This window comes from Jaculus jaculus, chromosome 3 (genome assembly GCF_020740685.1).
Source record: "Jaculus jaculus isolate mJacJac1 chromosome 3, mJacJac1.mat.Y.cur, whole genome shotgun sequence".
Lineage (NCBI taxonomy): Eukaryota > Metazoa > Chordata > Mammalia > Rodentia > Dipodidae > Jaculus > Jaculus jaculus.
In genome coordinates, this window is record NC_059104.1 from 10,581,762 (window position 1) to 10,600,262 (window position 18,501).

At 38.3% G+C, this 18,501-nt stretch overlaps 1 protein-coding gene across 4 annotated transcripts in view; it reads left to right on the forward strand.

Annotated features, from left to right (window-relative positions):
- Fgf14 (fibroblast growth factor 14) overlaps positions 1-16,571 on the forward strand; it is a 590,038-nt gene extending 573,467 nt beyond the window's left edge. For all 4 annotated transcript variants that reach the window (XM_045146349.1, XM_045146348.1, XM_012949862.2 and 1 more), the window contains 2 exons: positions 11,744-11,942; positions 16,364-16,571. In XM_045146349.1, coding sequence (XP_045002284.1) covers positions 11,744-11,942; positions 16,364-16,500 — 336 coding nt within the window. In that variant the 3' untranslated portion in view covers positions 16,501-16,571. The remainder of the gene's footprint in view (positions 1-11,743; positions 11,943-16,363) is intronic.
- Positions 16,572-18,501: the final 1,930 nt, after the last annotated feature.

Consider the following 18,501-nt stretch of genomic DNA (forward strand, 5'->3'; position numbering starts at 1 on the left):
GAGTTTCGCTCACAATGGTAATCCTAGCAAACCTACGAAGAGAGAGAGTTAAGAAAGGAAAACCCCAGAGGCCCTTGGGCCACAAAGAACAATAAATAAGGTTGAAGGTGAAGACTGACACCGTGACCTACACATTTGTGCTATGTCATGCATGCACCCACATTTACACACTTCAACACATACATTATAAACACACACACACACATACACATACACATGCATACAACACAAATGCATACACATACACTGACAATATTTTTTAAAGTATATACAATGTTTAATTCTGAACAGTTATTGTTATTAACATTGGGGTAGTTACTGTTAAATATTGGCAGATATGTGAGGTTGGCATATTATTGCCTCTGTACTTTCTTAAGTGAATATAATTTGTGATACTTGGCTAATATTTATAGATAGGTGCCATCTGTTCATGTTATAAGAGCTACAGTTTAGGAAATTTATGTGTATATATGCTATAGAGGCAGATTAACATTATAGAACCATTTGGGATGTATTTTTATTTATGAGTTTCAATTTTCTCACTTGTAGATGTGCTGTGAATACTTCAGATTTTTTGTTTTCATTTTCCTGCTTTTATAAATTTTGCATTGACCTTAAGAAATGGATGGCAAGCTTCTGATTGATGATTTGAAGGATATGTCTCTAAATGTTGTGGGCATTTATTAATTTGTTCTGTATTATAATAAGAACATATGCCAAAGCTTTCCAAACTTTAATGTGCATACAAATCACTTGGCGTCCTGTCAAAATGAGGATTCTCACCCCTTAAATCTGTGGTAGGAGCAGGTTGTTGTATTTTTATTGGTCCCTGAATGCCACAATTTCAAAATATAAAATAGATACACACAATACTTATTTAGATATTTCATATGAAAGTGTATAGTATGTATTTTAAAGTACAAAACATATATTTATAATATATTAAACACTAATTTAAGTTATTTAATTTATTCCCTAAAATATATCATCAAATATGTTATATAATTAGATATAAATAATATAGTATTTAATAAAAAAAGGTATATGAAAATGAATTTATCTCTAAAAGCTGAACATCATCTATACAGACAATAAAGATGCCTTCAATTTTCTTCCTTGCAAACTGTTTAAGAAAAATCATTTGGACTTATAAACATAAGTATTTTTAGAGATATACTAAAATGTGCTAGGACCTTTTATTAAATTAAAGCTGCCTCTTAAACACAGTTGTATTATTGTTTAAAGTGCATATACAAGTTATACAATTTACTATTTTTTCTACAGATACTATTGACAACCTAACATTATAAATGTTTGACTATATAGGATTCGCAAAATTAAAATAAATTGGGTTACTTAATCATATTCTCTTTTATGGCGATTACAAATATTTTCTGTTTCAAACTTCATGTCTAAAAATCTTTCAGGAAGGTGAGGTTATTCTTTCCTTTATAAGTGATCTTAAGAGCATTCTTCACTTCTTTGTAAAGTAAGGTATGCCAGAAGAGTAGAATTAAATGATATAATTGACTGTCAACTGTGAAAGATAGAAGAGATTGAGATAAACAACTGCTGATCTATTAACCTTCAGTAGACCACACTCTAAGCATCAGAGAAAAACATAAGAATGCAAATGAAATGGGTCCTTAGGATCCTGTCTAATAAGAAGCCTGTTATGATTAAATTACACTCTTGTCCCTGATCACTATTACCATTGGAATGCATATTTTACTCAACTTATAGTTTATGAATACAAATATAGTTTGCAACTCAAATAATGATTTACTGTTTTTTCACTTTTATCATTTAATATAATAATATTAAAGGGCCCTTCAGTTTTGTTATTATTTTCCAAGTAAAAATTTAGACTCTGAAACACATTTCTTTTTAATCCTGAGGAGGAAATGCCTAAGACTCCCAGAACTGGGGTCATTATTTATCTTTTGGTCGAAGGAGACTGGATGTTTTGGTGACTATGGTAAATAGATGTAATATATTAATAGCTATTATTTATCATAAAATTATTAAATTACATTTCTTATCATATATTGAGTATAACTTACCTACTGTCTCTTTTTAATATGCTTCAAAATGTACTTATATTTTAGGAAATGAAATATCACAATACTTTTGGTATTTCTCCCTTGAAATGATGGTAAGCAAATGTGGATATATAAACAAACTCAATTTCCATTTAGTTGGATTCCACCAAGGTGACACACTAGCTAAATAGAATTTGTGTGCAAGGATTTCATACTCATATGAGGATATACAGGCTTTCCCAAGGAACCAAGCGTGCTGTAAATCTTATTTAAATCGTATGCATTTGCATACATGAATATCTATGTGCAATCTAAATATTGCTTAGGAACCCTTAGTTCCTTAGGAATGTGATAGTTAATCAACAACTCTTCCTCCAGTTACCTAGATTGAAGAATACTCAAATTTTACTTTAAACTAGGGCTGGCAAACATTTTAAGCAAAGGGCTTTGTAGTACAGATGCCACCTAACTCAGTCATCCACATCTGAACTTTGTAGCATAAATAAGATGCAGAGCAAGTGGAAATCCCTATTTTCAAGCAAACAAATAAAGTAAAACAAACAAACAAACAAATAAAAACCCTTATTTACAGGAACAGATATGAGCTGTGTACTAGGGTTACGTGCAAAATCCATGCCTGTGTTGGGAACTCTGCAGAATGAGTGACCCAGGAGACCTGTGATTGCAGAGTTAGAATGCTGCAGCAGTATCAGTAGCCAAAACTATCATGAGTCATCTTTATTCTCTAAATTACTGTTTGTGTGTATGTTATACTTGGTGTATATGCATATAGGTTTGTTTTTTTTTTAATTTATGTGAGCAAGTGTGTGTGGGGGGGGGGAGGTGGGTGAGGGTTACACTTGCATATTGCATGTCCTTGTATGTGGCAACCAAAGGTCAACAATGCTCCACAGTTTTCCTCAATTGGTATTCATCTTGTTTCATTGCAACAGGGTTTCTCAGTGGACAGGGAGCCCACCCATTTAAATAGACTAGCTAGGCAACAACCCTGAGGATCTTCCTGTCTCCACCTCCTCAGGACTGGGATTAAAAGCATATTCCACCTCACCCAGCTTCCCCTTCCACCATGGGTGCTGGGGATCTAAACACACATTCTCATGCACTGTAATCACCTTACCAACTAAATCATCTTTCTAGCCCTTAAGCTAGTAACTTAAATAACCATTTATCACTCACCTTTGTTTCCTACCTAGTATCTTTTTCTACCATCAGGAAAAAAAATTCTGGGATGTATTAACTTAGCAGTCTATTTCCACCAACCCAAAAGAGAACATCATCTCATAGAATCCAGAACTTATACCAGAGTTTGCTCCACACTGCTATAATCTACCTACACGACCCATATATTTGGTAAATGCATTTGTTACCAGAAACGTGCTCTGGCCTCCTCTTAGTTCCCCAGTTCCTGGGGTCTCTGTCAAATGGATTCAGGTGAGATGTAGAGAGTGTCCTGTAGAAGATAAGAGTTTATTACAGAGCAAAGTGAGGCACCCTCAAAGGATGAGGGTGAACCATGACTACAGAACCACTGTGGCGGAAGCATTTTCACAGTGTGAGAATGAACAACGTCTAGAGAGAGCATGGCTCAGAACTATGCATTTAGGGAGGCTTCATGCTATTCCCTGATGACCGTAGGCTTTCTTGAGGAAGGTGTGCGCCTGCTCAAGTCATTAAGAGGCTGTCTGTTTAACTCTTAAGGGAGAGGCACTGGCATGTGTTCGCTTTTGGACCAGAAGCCTCTCTGCTAGTTAGTGATGTAGTTGACCTACTGGGCAGTTTAGAATGCTATGCATACCCTGCCCCCCAACTGGACTGTACATGACTCAATGATCAAAAGCCTGTTTTACAAGAAACTGATTCAGAGGCAGGAACCCACCTTCAGTGGCCTTCAAGCATGTTGATATCTGACTAGCTACGCAGCATAATGACTCTGACTGCTTTTGTTCTGTGACAATGAGAGTTTGCATAATCATTTCCACTGTGGAATGATGCATTATCTCGCGGTGCGACCTGAATCCATGGCCCCGGGTCGGGTCATGATCAGAATGAACTTGTGCTTCCTTTGGAGCAGGAGCTGTATTTTGCATCAACAGAGCTGTGTGTGGTCTAATGACAACAGTATGCCTGGCCCCTGCTCATGTCTCAAGGTCACTTTCAGTGACGCAGTGCGTTTCTGCCCAGACATCTGGGTTTGTGGCTCATTCCTTCCTCCTGAGTTGTGAAACTTGGGCCACCTCCTCCCAGAATCCTCTCCTTTCATCCTGAACCCTGGAGCCTATCTTTGTCCATGCAAATAGTCCTGCCTGGTGGTTTCCTAAACAAAGACATTTCCCTGAGAAGAGGAATTCTGCTGCTCCCTATAAGATAATAAGTATGCCATGGGTGGTGTTTTTCCTTTGAAAAGCAGCCACAACAGAAAAGGCAGTGTACGATTTCTCTATTGTAGTGTTCTTTTCTTGGTCTTTTTTATTCCTATTCTGTGATTTGATGGTTTAGTTTGGCACCAATGCAAATTAATATTTGAGCCTCTGCAGGAACGCAACTGTTGGCTTTGTTGTGGAGGGGGTGTAGGTTCTAAATATATGCAGGCCAGAGAAGAAAAAAAAAAGACACTTCAAATTTCTTATCTATCATTTTGGCAGCTTCAAAGCCTTTATATTTAAGATTAAATTTAAATAAGCATTCCCAGATTATCACTGCCAACTTTAGAAAGCTTAGCTGTCACATCATTGCTTTAGCCCACCATATAATAAACATAAATTATGTTCCTTGTAAGATCTGTTCAAAATGCAGTGTTGCATTATATTGTACATACCTATCATTTATTCCATGTCTTTTGTGATGTGGGCATTTAAGTTCACAGGAAGGGAAATCCGAAATTTAAATATATCATGAAGGGAACAAAGGTACGTATGTGTGTGTGTGTGTGTGTGTGTGTGTGTGTGTGTGTGTGTGTGTGTGTTTCTGTGTCTGTGTTTAGATGAAATTGATATAATCTTTACTTTCCTTGACAGGAACAAATCCCTTAGGTTTGGACTTGTTTTCACAATAAAAGTGTAATTTCAACTTTTATTGTATAAGTCATTTCTTAAACACAATGCCTCTGAGATCTGTTTGTAGAGTAGGCTCATAGTCAAATGTTTTCTACCTTTCCTTAGGAATTCTACTGAGCAAATTTGCACACTAACATAGCTTGAAATATGGTGGTATTCTGCAGCTTGGATAATGTTATCTAACTACTAGTTTTTAAATCTGTTTTTAAAAGGTATCACTTTTCGTTGAAATACTAACCTCCAAATGTTTTGACCAAAGGAGCACAACTTGAGAAAAAAACGTCACAGATAGAAATTTCCATCCACTTTCAATGTTCAGGCATAATTGCTATATTGTGGTACTAGCCTTATTGTCCTCAGTTTGTAAGTAGCTTTACATAAGCTTTTTTTTTTCTATATGTATTATAAAAATGTACTCTCATGGAACAATCTTTTATATATTTTTCCTTTGAAAATTTGATATTATTCTTTGTATATACTCTGAATAATGCATAAAACAAATCCAGTATTGAAATACAATATTGTGTAAAAAGGCAAAAACCTGAAAAAAAATAAAATCAACCTGAAGTCCTTACTGTTAATATTCCATCGAAAGTTTCAAACTGGAGGCTCAGAGGTGATTGGGACACTTTTACCTCATCCAAGAAATACAAGGAGATAGATTAAACAAATGAACAGACAAAAAGCCCAAACTAAAGAAGATATTCTTCATATTTCCTTTAAGAAATAAGATCTTCTAAATATCTAAGGTATTTTTTTTTTAAATTTCCACAGGATCACTCACTGTTTCTTACTGCTGTTCCCTTTACTGTCTCTCCAGCACATAGCCAGGCCAGACCATTTATCCTCAGTCCTATGCGAGGATCATGCCATCTTCACTTCTGCTCACTATAACCCTGAATATCACATTGCTTACAAGTTATTTCTATTTTTCAATATTACATATTGGGCATTTTCAACACAATATGACCCTTGAAGCATTCTTCAGGGCTCAGCATTTTTTTTTAAATTGGTCAATGTCATTTTTACAAGTCCCTTGTAACAAAGTACCTTTAGAAGTTAGCATCAAAGAACACATTTTTTTCCTCTCTTGATTTTTTTAAATAATTGATTGTTATTCTCTCTCTCTCTCTCTGTCTCTCTCTCTCTCTCTCTCTCTCTCACTCACTCTCTCTCTCTCTTTTGTTGTTGTTTTTCAAGGTAGGGTCTCACTCTAGCCCAGGCTGACCAGGAATTTACTAGGGAGTTTCAGGGTGGCCTCAAACTCACAGTGATCCTCCTACCTCTGCCTCCCAAGTGGTGGGATTGAAGGCATGCACCACCATGCCAGGCAGTTGTCATTCTGTTTTTGTCTTGGCAACCAAAAGGTTTGGAGCTTAATTTAATAATGTGTTCTAATTTTGGTAGTCTTTTTCTCTTTGTGCTCTCTATATATCATATTAATGCTGTTGAAATGAACACACACATATGTTTTATATAAACAATTTTCTATTCCATTTTTCCAGAGCCTGGGAATTAATATATCTATCTAGAAATGTGACTAACTTTTTAAAACCATCTTCCACACTGACCACAGATTTATATTTATTAAATGCTAGTCAGGCCATTCAATTATTCTCTTGCTCATTCAAGAATATTCTCCTTGACATAAAGGGTAGAGAAAGGAAGGGAAGAGGAAACTTAATAGGTTGATATTGCATATATGTAATTACAATGATTGTAATGGGGAGGTAATATGATGGAGAATGGAATTTCAAATGGGAAAGTGTGGGGGTGGGGAGGGAGGGAATTACCATGGGATATATTTTATAATCATGGAAAATGTTAATAAAAATTAAAAAAATAAAATAAAAAATAAAATCTAGCTCAGAAAATAAAAAAAAAAGAATATTCTCCTTGTCTTCCACTCATTCATGAGAGGTCTAATAAGATTGGCAATGTATAAAAATCCTTTGCCAAGTATCTCTGACCTGCTTTTCTGTCCACACCAGTCTATACTTCTTCCCAGCGTGCCTATACCTCAATGGAATCTCGTCCTAGTTCTCCAAACGTGGCATAGCATTCTCATCTCTCCTCTTTTTTTGATGCCATTTGTTCCACGTATAACCCCTGTTATTATAAATCCCAGTGTACCACAACAAACACTACCTTCAAAAATGAAATAAAAAGACCAATTTTATTCATTTTGATATAGTTGGTGGTTAACACAATACTTAATATGCTTATTGATTAATTATTCAGTTTAATTTTCATTTGCTTAAATCTTTATTTAAATTAGTTGATGCCTACATACTATTTTTTCTACTGTAAATAATGAAAAATTCATTTTCAAATAATTAGTGTGCTTAGAATAAGCCTAGTACTCTTATTATAATATGGATAAATTCATTTAGTCTTCCCAACTGATTTACTTACCATATAATTTTATTATCACTGGAGATATGGAAGGACACATAGCTTTTAAGAACGGGACTCTGATTGAACCCTGGATGTCTGGCTCAACAGACAGTGTTCCTCTATTCTTTTGCCTTCCATTTACATATTGAAAATATATTTATTGCCCATGGATCCTTATAAATAATGACCTAACTCACCTTTAGTTCTATCTGTTATCCTGAAAATGCTGACATTCATTTGGGCTCCAATCTTTAAGGACTAGATTAAGTTCTTGAAAGGCTTGAGAAAAATGTGTAAGATAAAAGCATCTTTGAGTGTTGCTTGGGCATGTGTTCACATTGATGGGAATAAAATGACTGAAAATGTGCTGACCAGTGTCCACAGTTATTATGAAGAGTATGGTTCACATCTGGGGAAGACCAATTGATCATATATCCAGGAGTTACAGACAGAGTCCACACAAAGATATGAACCCACTGTAAAAATATGTAGCAAAATCCATGTTTTAGGTATTCACTGAGAATAAATGACTTCCTTTGCATTAAGTCTCATTCTCTTTCATGTCCAACGGAGTCAATTCAGATTGGTGATGTCAGAGTCTAAACTTGTGATAGTGATGTGAGCAGCTTATATCATATTTTTCACATTTTGGAAATGCTAGAGGGACGGGTCATTGCTGTGCTGCCTGGGACAAGATGTCCGGAGAGCAAAATCTCACTCGTGGTGTCAGTTTTCTATACTAGTTACCTTCTCCTCAGTTTGTGGAAGGCAGGGTTCATTTCAGCTTTTTGTTTCAGGTCAGTCCATAGTGTTGGGAAAAGCAAAGGGCAGGATCTTGAGGCAGCCGGTCCCACTCTGACCCAGTGAGGAAGCAAAGAGTGATGAATGCTGGCCCTTCCTTTTCTTGTACGGTCTAGGATGTCACTTCATGGCGTGGGGCAGCCCATAGTTAAGGTGGATTTGCCCACCTCCACTCACCAATAGTAATTCTTCACACATGTCAGCTAACCTACCTCATCTCTCTCAGGTGATCCCAGCTCTTGCCAAGTTGACACTAACATGAACCATCACAGATAGGAATGAGACTTAGAAGAACTTATGGGTCTGTATTTCCACAGCTGGAAGCCTTGGGATGCGTAGATACAGGACAACCATCAGAGGGCCAGGCCCTGGCCAGGGACCTAACGCCTCCACTGACAGGGGCTAACTTTCCTAAACCCTGATGGGTGACTGTCCAGACCAGCTCTTACCATCCAGTCTTAGCTGGTTTCGTGACAAGCTTTCACTAGTAAATAACATTCTTTGATGCCTTGGCCTACTCCAATAAAGACAATTGACAGGGCAAAGCTTAATTTTATTTTTCCTAGCAGGATTAGTCTCAACCAATATGATAAATTGGTTATTTTGTTTCATGATAAGCTTGGTTTGTGACATTCCATTTTGCTTTACTCTCTACGATGTGTGGACTGTTTTATCCATTTCCCTCTGAGTGTAGCTTGGACGCTGACTCAGCGAGACTATCACTTATTAGTGAGAGAACGTAGAGGAGCAAACTTAGAAAGGGAATTTAGTGATTTGGATGAAAGCTTATTCAAATCGTGAAGATCTACTTGTATTCCTACAGGATGGGCTTGCCCTGTCTTTTCAAATTGCTCAACCTATCTGCCATCTTCATCATGAAAGGCAATTTCCATTAGCAAAATCCATTTCTCTTGGGAAAAGTACAACCTTCTGGTGAATTAATTAGACACACTGAGTAAATTATATACAGGAAAAGACACAATTTGATAACTTATAATTGTGTGTGTGTGTGTGTGTGTGTGTGTGTGTGCATATGAGAGGGAGAGAGAGAAAGAGAGAGAGAGAGGAGATTAGAGGAAAACTTTCAGGTGTCTATCCCCTCACCAGGCTACCAGGACCACGGCCATCCAGCACATGATCTTGCCTTTGACTCCCTTCTTCACTGTCAGAGTTCTGGGGTTACAGATGCTAATGGGTCTAGTTCCTTGTGGGGTTTGGGTACCCAAGCTCAGGTACTTGCACTTGCTTGGCAAGCACGTTATCTATCACCCATCTCCCCATCTTGGTAACTAACGCTTTTATGGAAGATATAGTATGACATTTTTTACTTTACAATCGTGATGTCTTCCTTATAATTATCATACATTAGCCTCTTAGAGACTTGATTTTTTTTTTTTTTACTTTCTAAAAGATGTGTTTTTCAGGATGCACATAACATATGTGTATATATAATATTTTATTTAAGAGAGCTAAATAAAATTTATGAATATAATGATATATATCATATATACATATCATATGTATATATATATATATATACACATATATATATATGAAAGCCAACGTTTTCTGTAATAGTAAAAATTTTAAATTGAAATGAAAAACCTGTTTTTTTTTTTTTTTTGGTAAGTAGTTCCTAATACTAAGACAATATACATATTCTGTGTGTCTAGTATGTACAGAATGGTAAAATGCTGAGTCTATTTAAAGCAGCTCCAAAATCTAGTTAAGCAGCTTCTATAGCCTGTAACTGGCAAGGTTTGAATTTTAAAGTTGCATTTAATTGAGGACCATAAGAATACTTGTAAGCTGCACCCTTATGCATTTTAATGAATATGCATGTCATTGTATTCAATTTTATTCACTTTAAAGTAAGAAGTTTTATAAGGGTATAAGAATCCTTGGTGAATGCTTGTGATAGTGATGATAATACTAGAACAGTAAGCTCTGTACTATTCACCTATCCATGTGGAGCATGGCAACTGAACTCTCTCCAAATGTGTGGTGCGGTTTTTAGAAGAGCAGGTTTTGATGTTCACCTTTAAGTTTCCAGCAGGGCTCTGAGCCGTAGGGTCGGGTGATTATTTCTAGCTTCTCTCACTAAGACCAGGTAACATTACAGCTGGCCTCAGCTGGTCACCCAGCAATGGGTCTGGTGGCTTGAGATTTCAGTTTGTTCCTTTGTAGGAAAAAAAAAAAATGTGTCACCCTGTAATACTGTCTACAGGTAGAGCATGATATGTTTAGTCCCATGAGAAAATGTAAAACACATATCTTAAATTAGTTCATTTTTACCTCTTTTGAAAGTATATGATATAATTTAATGCTCTCTGTCTTATTATATCAGATCTGTACTGTGTTTAAGCAAAGGTAGTTTATCTTTCTTTTCATTCTTTCTTTCTCTCTTTGTTTCTTCCTTTCTTTCTTTGCTTATTTGTTTCTTTCTTTTTAAGACATAGTCTTGTTATATAGCTCTGGATGGGCTATAATTCACTATGGCTTCAAACTCATAACAGTCCCTCTGCACTAGCCTCCTGAGTGCTGAGATTATAGGTGTGTGAGCCACTATACTTTGCTTACATTGCTTTAATATAAAAAATATCAATCTTTTTGAAAATGTATATTCCCATGTGTTACAGACTGTTATGAAGCATTTTTGTATTGCAAAGACTGTATGAAAAATGACTATATATAGGAAAAAAGTTTGTGCAAACATCCTCTGACACACCTAGCCTGTTGGAAGCATTCTCAAGAACAAATATGAAATATCACACAGGTCTAGGGTGATGTTCAGTTGAGGGAGTGCTTACTGACCAAGCAGAAAGGCATAATTTCAGATGCTCAGACCCACATTAAAGCCAGGTGCAACATGCCTATAACCCAAGCCCTGGGAAGCAGCGACTGGAGGATCTCTAGGGCATGAGAGCTACCTGGTCTAGCAACATTAGTGAGCTCCTCCCTCATTTATATACTGTGTACATAACTAATAAAAAATATCAGTGAACTCCAGATTCACTGAGAGACCCTGTCTAACGAAGGAAGGTGGAAAGTGATTGAGGTAAACACCTGAGGTTAATCTCTGGCTTCCACACACATGCTCACACTCAAGTACACATGCCTATACACACACAAGGGTCCACAGACATAAATGACATAAATAAACATGCACATGTATGACAAACATACCCTCACATATGTACACATGCAAGTACACACACAAGGATACACAAACAAGAACACATATGCACATGCGGTGCACGCTGCTCTCACACATGTACACACACCTTGGACACAAATAAGAGCCCACAGACATGAACACACTTGCACATGTATGACACACACACACACACACACACACACACACAAAATGGAAAACACTATGAAATTTCAGTGACTTTTTCTAACTTTTTTCTCTTTCTCTCTCAACAGGAACTTTTTACCCCTGAATGCAAGTTTAAAGAATCTGTTTTTGAAAACTATTATGTAATCTACTCATCCATGCTGTACAGACAACAAGAATCTGGTAGAGCCTGGTTTTTGGGATTAAATAAGGAAGGGCAAGTTATGAAAGGGAACAGAGTAAAGAAAACCAAACCAGCAGCTCATTTTCTACCCAAGCCATTGGAAGGTGAGTAGCATGTGTGGGCTATCCTTATCTGCCTTAAGGTATTTAATTTTTCACATTACTAATTATGTCATTGGGGGGCTTCAGGGAACTGCCATGCTATGCTAGAATCTTCCGTTACCTTGATTGGAATGATATTATACAGATGTCTCCTAAAGTAGGTTGTTTGAGCTGTACAGAGATACAACATGTAGTTTTGCGGTAAAGCATGCATTTAGCATGTGCAAAACTTGTTGATTTTAGTCCATAGTGCCCCAAAACAAAAAAAAGTGTCCTGTATACGTGTGTGTGTGTGTGTGTGTGTGTGTGTGTGTGTGTGTGTGTGTCTCGCAGGGAATTTCTTCACACATCATGAATTTCACTGTCCCAAACACTCTAGCTCCTGGGAGATTATTAATTACTTTCTGTAATCATGTTATTACAAATATGTGATCATAAGTACATAAAACTTTTTTAATCTGACTCTAAAAGTATGTGCCCATTTTGTTATCTGGGTGAAGTAATTATTTGTGAGTTATAATTATGAAAAATACAGTTAAAATAAAGTGACCTTTAGGGGTTTGTTGGAAGTATGTATTCCCTTCCAAGCTGCATAAGTTGTTTTTCCTTTACTAAGTTATTTTTCTTTTAACATAGGAACTTATGAACATTCACTAGCAAGTTATCATGCTTGCTATCCTATCCCAAGGGATGGGCTACAGTGTTTTGTTAATTAATTATAAACATCTGTACCTTGCTAATTAATGACTGCCAGAAGGGTAATTTAATGTCATCTCTGTTAAGTTTGGGAGCTACTTTAAAAATTTGGATTTTGAAGCTATTTAATAAAAGTGTTTTCTTGGATCAGAGAGATGCCTTAGTGGTTAAGACATTTGCCTGTGAAGCCTAAGGATACAGGTTCAACTCCCCATAACCCACATAAGCCAGATGCTCATGGTGGCACATGTTTCTGGAGTTTATTTGCAGTGGCTAGAGATCCTGGAGTATCCATTCTCCCTCTCTCTCTTAAATAAATTAAAATTAAATATTAAAAAATGTTTTCTTAAGAATTAAAGTGAGAAAATAAACAAAGAACAAGAAAGTACCTTTACAGCCCAGTTTGCTCAACTACAAGAACCAAGATGCTAAGTCCCACCAAGGACTCACACAGGTGGTAGCAGTGACTCCACAAAAGGCCGTAGCAGGGCCGATCTACATGCATTTCTCACACTGGTCTTAAGACCCTTTCGATTGGATGTCTCAATATTTTTCCACCCATGGGCCCTGTTCTTGTGCCCATGATGTACTTAGAATAGAGCCCAGCAAAACACTGAAGCCCATTTTCTTCAACTGCAGTATTTCATGAGCAAAGCCAGCCTCTGCTACTTTAAAAAGCAAGCGTTTTCTAGTTATATACCCACATTTACTATTTTGATAAAGATCAGATCTACAGTAGCTGAATAAATAAATAAGATAAGTTTAGGCATGCCAGGTTTCTTTTTGGCATTTATTTCTACATTAGTCATCAGGAGAAAAATGACATTGATTTTATAATCTAAATTTTGTGTATAAGATGGGATAATATTAAATACCAAAGTCAATTAATTATTATCACTGAGTACAGAAGTTTGTTGACATTTGGAAAACTTTTTGGTTAATAATACCTTTAAATTTTCAGTGATATTAACTGCTGTCTTAACTGTAAGTTAAACTTCCCTCTTCAAAACAAACAAACAAACAAAAGCCCATACAATCAGTTTCCAGGATATGTTATGGCAATCTTAATATGAGAGGCTGATTGCAGTACAGTATAAGGAAATTTAGAGGTAAGAAGTGTTAGGAGTTTCTCTTTGTTCTTGCCAAATAACACGCCAGTGATATGGCCTTACTGATATATAAATTCCATTTGACCTTCTCTTAGTCAAATGCAAGTGAAAAATAAAGGGCTGGAGGTATAGCTTAGCGGTTCAGGCATTTGCCTGAAAAGCCAAAGGACCCAGGTTTGATTCCCCAGGACCCACATAAGTCAAATGCACAAAGGGGCGCATGTGTCTGGAGTTTGTTTGCAGTGGCTGGAGGTCCTGGCATGCCCATTCTCTCTCTGTGAAATAAATAGCTAAATAAAAATAAAATATTTTAAAAAATACATAGTCCAGTATAGCTACCTTAGTTTGTCTGTTTTTACTAAGTTTCTATGTTGTGACTGTAGATAGAAATTGTCTAAATTTCTAAAAGCTGACCTTCATAAATGTAATGAAAATCACAAGGGCCTTTATGGACCTCAAGGGAGAGAGAATCTGACAAGCAGTTCTTCTGCCTAAGGATGGGAAATTCCCACAGGCTGGAATGCTCTGGTGAGGTCCTCTCACTTGCAAGCTGACCTTGAACAGCTGTGTGGGCATCGTGTGCACATGTGAAGGAGAAAAAGCACAGCCTCCCCATGCTTTCAGCTGGTGGACAGAAGTATTTTAGCAAAAGCAAGACTTTTGCATTGTTTCTTTCTTTCTTTTTTAAAATTTTTATTTTGTAATAGCCTGCTTCTGAATACATAACCCTTAATGATTACTACACAGTTTTCCTAATCGAGGAAATTCAATTTCAAAAATGTAAAACCCATATAAGGTACAAATCGAATAGCTGAAATTGTTGGGACAAGGTCAGACATTTCCGCAGGTGCTGAATTAATTGCAGACACACTAGGGCGCTCGTGCCTCTCACACAGGTTCAGTACACACACAAGCAGAGACAGGGCTTGATATGATTGCTTTCTCATTGGATTAGAGTGGAAGTGAGAGACTGGGAAGTGCTTCAAGGATATAGATTTTTATTACCTTTCCCACTCATATAATACAGGCCCCATAGACTCTTAAAGCTTTAAGCATGCTGAAAACTCGCATGACTATAAGGGTAAGATTCTGCCACTGTGCGCATAGCAGGATCACATGAGCACCCATCCTGATTCAACACAAAAGCTCTTCAACACAGAGTGAAACTTTCAAAACCTAAACTCTGGTTGGCTAGCTCTTCTCCGCTTATATTTCTGATGGCAGATGACTCAACTAGTTTTGCCAAGTGTTGCATATTCTTAAGTTGGATATTCTAGGACTTTCTAAAATCCCTTGTTTAAAAAGATACAGGAGCTATGTGACCAGGTACTACACCGACAATTTCTAAGATTTCTCTTGGGCATTAAATCTAGTTGCTACTTTTCCATTTCTGTCACCTGTTTTACATATGGCATCAATTATTAACATTTGAAAATATATTTTTTTTATTTATTAAAAAAAATTTTTTTTGTTTTATTTATTTATTTGAGAGTGACAGACAGAGAGAGAAAGAGGCAGAGAGAGAGAGAATGGGCATCCAGCCACTGCAAACGAACTCCAGACGCGTGTGCCCCCTTGTGCAGCTGGTTAACGTGGGTCCTGGGGAATTGAGCCTTGAACCAGGGTCCTTAGGCTTCACAGGCAAGCGCTTAACCACTAAGCCATTTCTCCAGCCCATATTTTATTTATTTTTAATAAGAGTGGAGAGAGAGAGAGAGAGAGAGAGAGAGAGAGAGAGAGAGAGAGAGAGAGGGAGGGAGGGCAGGGCCTCTTGCCACTGCGAACCAGCTCTAGAGGCATGTGCCACTTTGTGCAATTGGCTTTACATGGATATTGCGAAAACCAATCCAGGCTGTCAGGCTTTACAAACAAGCATCTTTAACCACTCAATAGTCTCTCCAGCCTAATTGGTAGATTTTTAAATAATGTGTCAGACACAGATCTCAAAGTAGAGATGCCGCCCTGTTGTGTCAGTTGTGTGTTAGACTCCATAACTGTGGGGGAAACTGCAACGAATCCACAGAAGGCCCCGCACAAGGAAAAGGAGTTGATCATTGCCTCACGAGGCTTTCAAGTGGACACTAGTGTATGTTGTTTTTAAATTGCTTGAGAGAAAAAGATAATAACGATTTTAGATGGAAGTGGCTCAACTTGAGAAGATTAATTGGATTGACAAGTTCAGGGGTCGATATTAGGATGCATTGGGAGTATTAGTAGTTTCCTGTCTGTCTGGACAAAGAGAACTGAAATCAAATGCTTGTCTTGTGGTAATATGTGGTGTGGGGTCTGTGTGTGTGTGTGTGTGTGTGTGTGTGTGTGTGTGTGTGTGTGTGTGTGTGATTACACACTGGCAAAAAGGCCAAGACTCCCAATGAAATATTCCTGGGCAAAAATTTACAAGCATATTTTAGATATATAAACCAGAGAACGTACTGGAAGCCATGTACACAGTCCATGGATCTGGAATTGACTAATTCATGGGAGTCTCCCTGCCCTTGGGGATGGGGGTCCCTTCAGGGGACAGCGGGCCCACGTCTGTGCGTGCAAGGGTGGACCATTCTTGTGATGTAACCGGGGGCAACGTTTCCTTTCCCCTCCCCTTCTCTGCCCACCCCTTAGTTGCCATGTACCGAGAACCATCTTTGCATGACGTCGGCGAAACGGTCCCGAAGGCCGGGGTGACGCCCAGCAAAAGCACGAGCGCGTCGGCGATCATGAACGGAGGCAAGCCGGTGCACCCGAGCAAGGCCACATAGCCGGACCCGGGGCGCGTGACTGCCTCGTGCCGAGCCCCGGGGGGCGATCGATCCTCGGCCGGACCAGCCCTGCTCCCGAGGCCCGCGAGCGAGCCCCGCCCGCCCGCGATGCCCGCCCAGGCTCGCCCGCTCGGGGCCGGCTCCGAACTTATCGTGGGTCGATCCGAACCCGTGGTCCCGCCGCCCCCCGCCCCCCCCCAACCCCGACGCCAAGAAGACACCCGGACAAACCAGCTAAACTCTGACCATGGAATGCCCTACCAGATATGGAATGCCTTTTTAATATCTTTTCTGTGACTGTGACACTTCCTGTGAATGACTTCACGAGTACACTGGATACCTTCCTTGCCTGTTGTCAGCTGCCCATGATCCTTTTGTTTCTTTTTTTCTTTCTTTCTTCTTCTATTTTTTCTTTCTTTAAGTTTTGAGTCCTTGTTTTGGCCAAATTCATGTGTTTTCAGTTCGATTTCTTTTTTCTTTTTCTTTTTTTATTAAGTAGCACACAGACAATATTGAGTAATTTCCTGATTAGATGCTGTAAACCTGTGCTATTTGGAGTTCTCCTCCTCCTGTTTCTTTTTGTTTGTTTTTACAATCTAAACCGGGCTGCTCGCTCCGCTGTCTGTGACGTTTCAGCAGGGACTGTGTTCCAACTCCAACACTTTGCAGTTGGCTCAGTTTTGAAGAGCAACCAGGGGAATCAGGAATTCTAACCCCATTGTCACCAATCGCATCTACAAAGATTAAGATGGTTGATCTCTGGCTTACGTTACCTGCTAAACACACATAAACGCTCCATGCTGCCAAGGTGGGGCTTTTGCCTAAGGGTGTGGGACGAGAGTCAAACACAAGCCAGGAGAAGCTCTCTAATGATACGTGTTTGACATCCCTTCTAAGTTTCTCTGTGTGTGCGTGTGTGTTTTATACATATCACAAGCTTACTGGTTATGGTAACATTTGCCTTGCCCAGCGAGCAAGACCCACTGGTTTTTGAGAAAGTGGGTCCAAAGAATTTTGTGGGCCTTGTAGGCCTGATTAAGGTCCATTTTTCATCGAACTAATCTTCATTATTGGGGAGAAACAAATAAAAGGAAGATTTAAAAAAATAGATCATTACAACCTATAAGAAATGCGCTACCTAAATCCATTTCTGATCCACTCCTTCCTGTTTTTACAGAAGCAAAGGAAATGCCACCCCCATCCGGGCTGTTCCATTCATACGCAGCAGAGCATGGGCAAGGGGCTGTTGTGTTTCTTCCTGCAGCAGCAGTGCAACCGTTAGTTATAAATTAGACTTTAATATTTTTGGTGTTTAATGACAAGTTTTTAAACTGGACATATTAGAAAAATAAAAATATTTTTTTTAGCTCAGCATGCTGAGCCCTGTACTGTGGATCTCACCAGTACATACCTGTAACTCAGCCCTGTGGGGCTCACAGCGCCCAGAGGCTGCGTTAGAGGTGCCTTGCCAAGATTTCAGAATCCTGTCTGTGGAACACTCCATACAAGTCAAGGCGAACCAACACACTCAGATATTAGGGTCTGGGGCCATTTGATATGTTTACTTTCATTTCTTTTGTTATTCTTTTTTTTTTTTGTTTCTTTTTTGATTAATGCTACAATCTGAGTTTAGAGAAAATAACTGCCGAGAAAGGCCACGAGTGGTGGACGACACAGTAAGGATTCTATGTAAAATGTTCAATACTGGATATAAAGAGCTTCAACATGTTTGATACTGAACTGTCTGGAAACATATTTGTCAACTCTGTGTACACGTAATAAAGTTCTATGTTTTCTTCTCAGACAAGTTCATTGAGCCCATACTGAACCTTCTTTATGAAAAACAAGTGATGTGGAATCAGTGTACCGGCCTCTTGTTACTGTTTCCATTTGGAAGGATGATCCAATTGCCATCTCATTCAGTCCGCACTGTATCACTGGATCGTTATCTTGTTACTGCTTCCTTAAATCTACATGAGAGCCCTTGCCCGGCATTGAAAG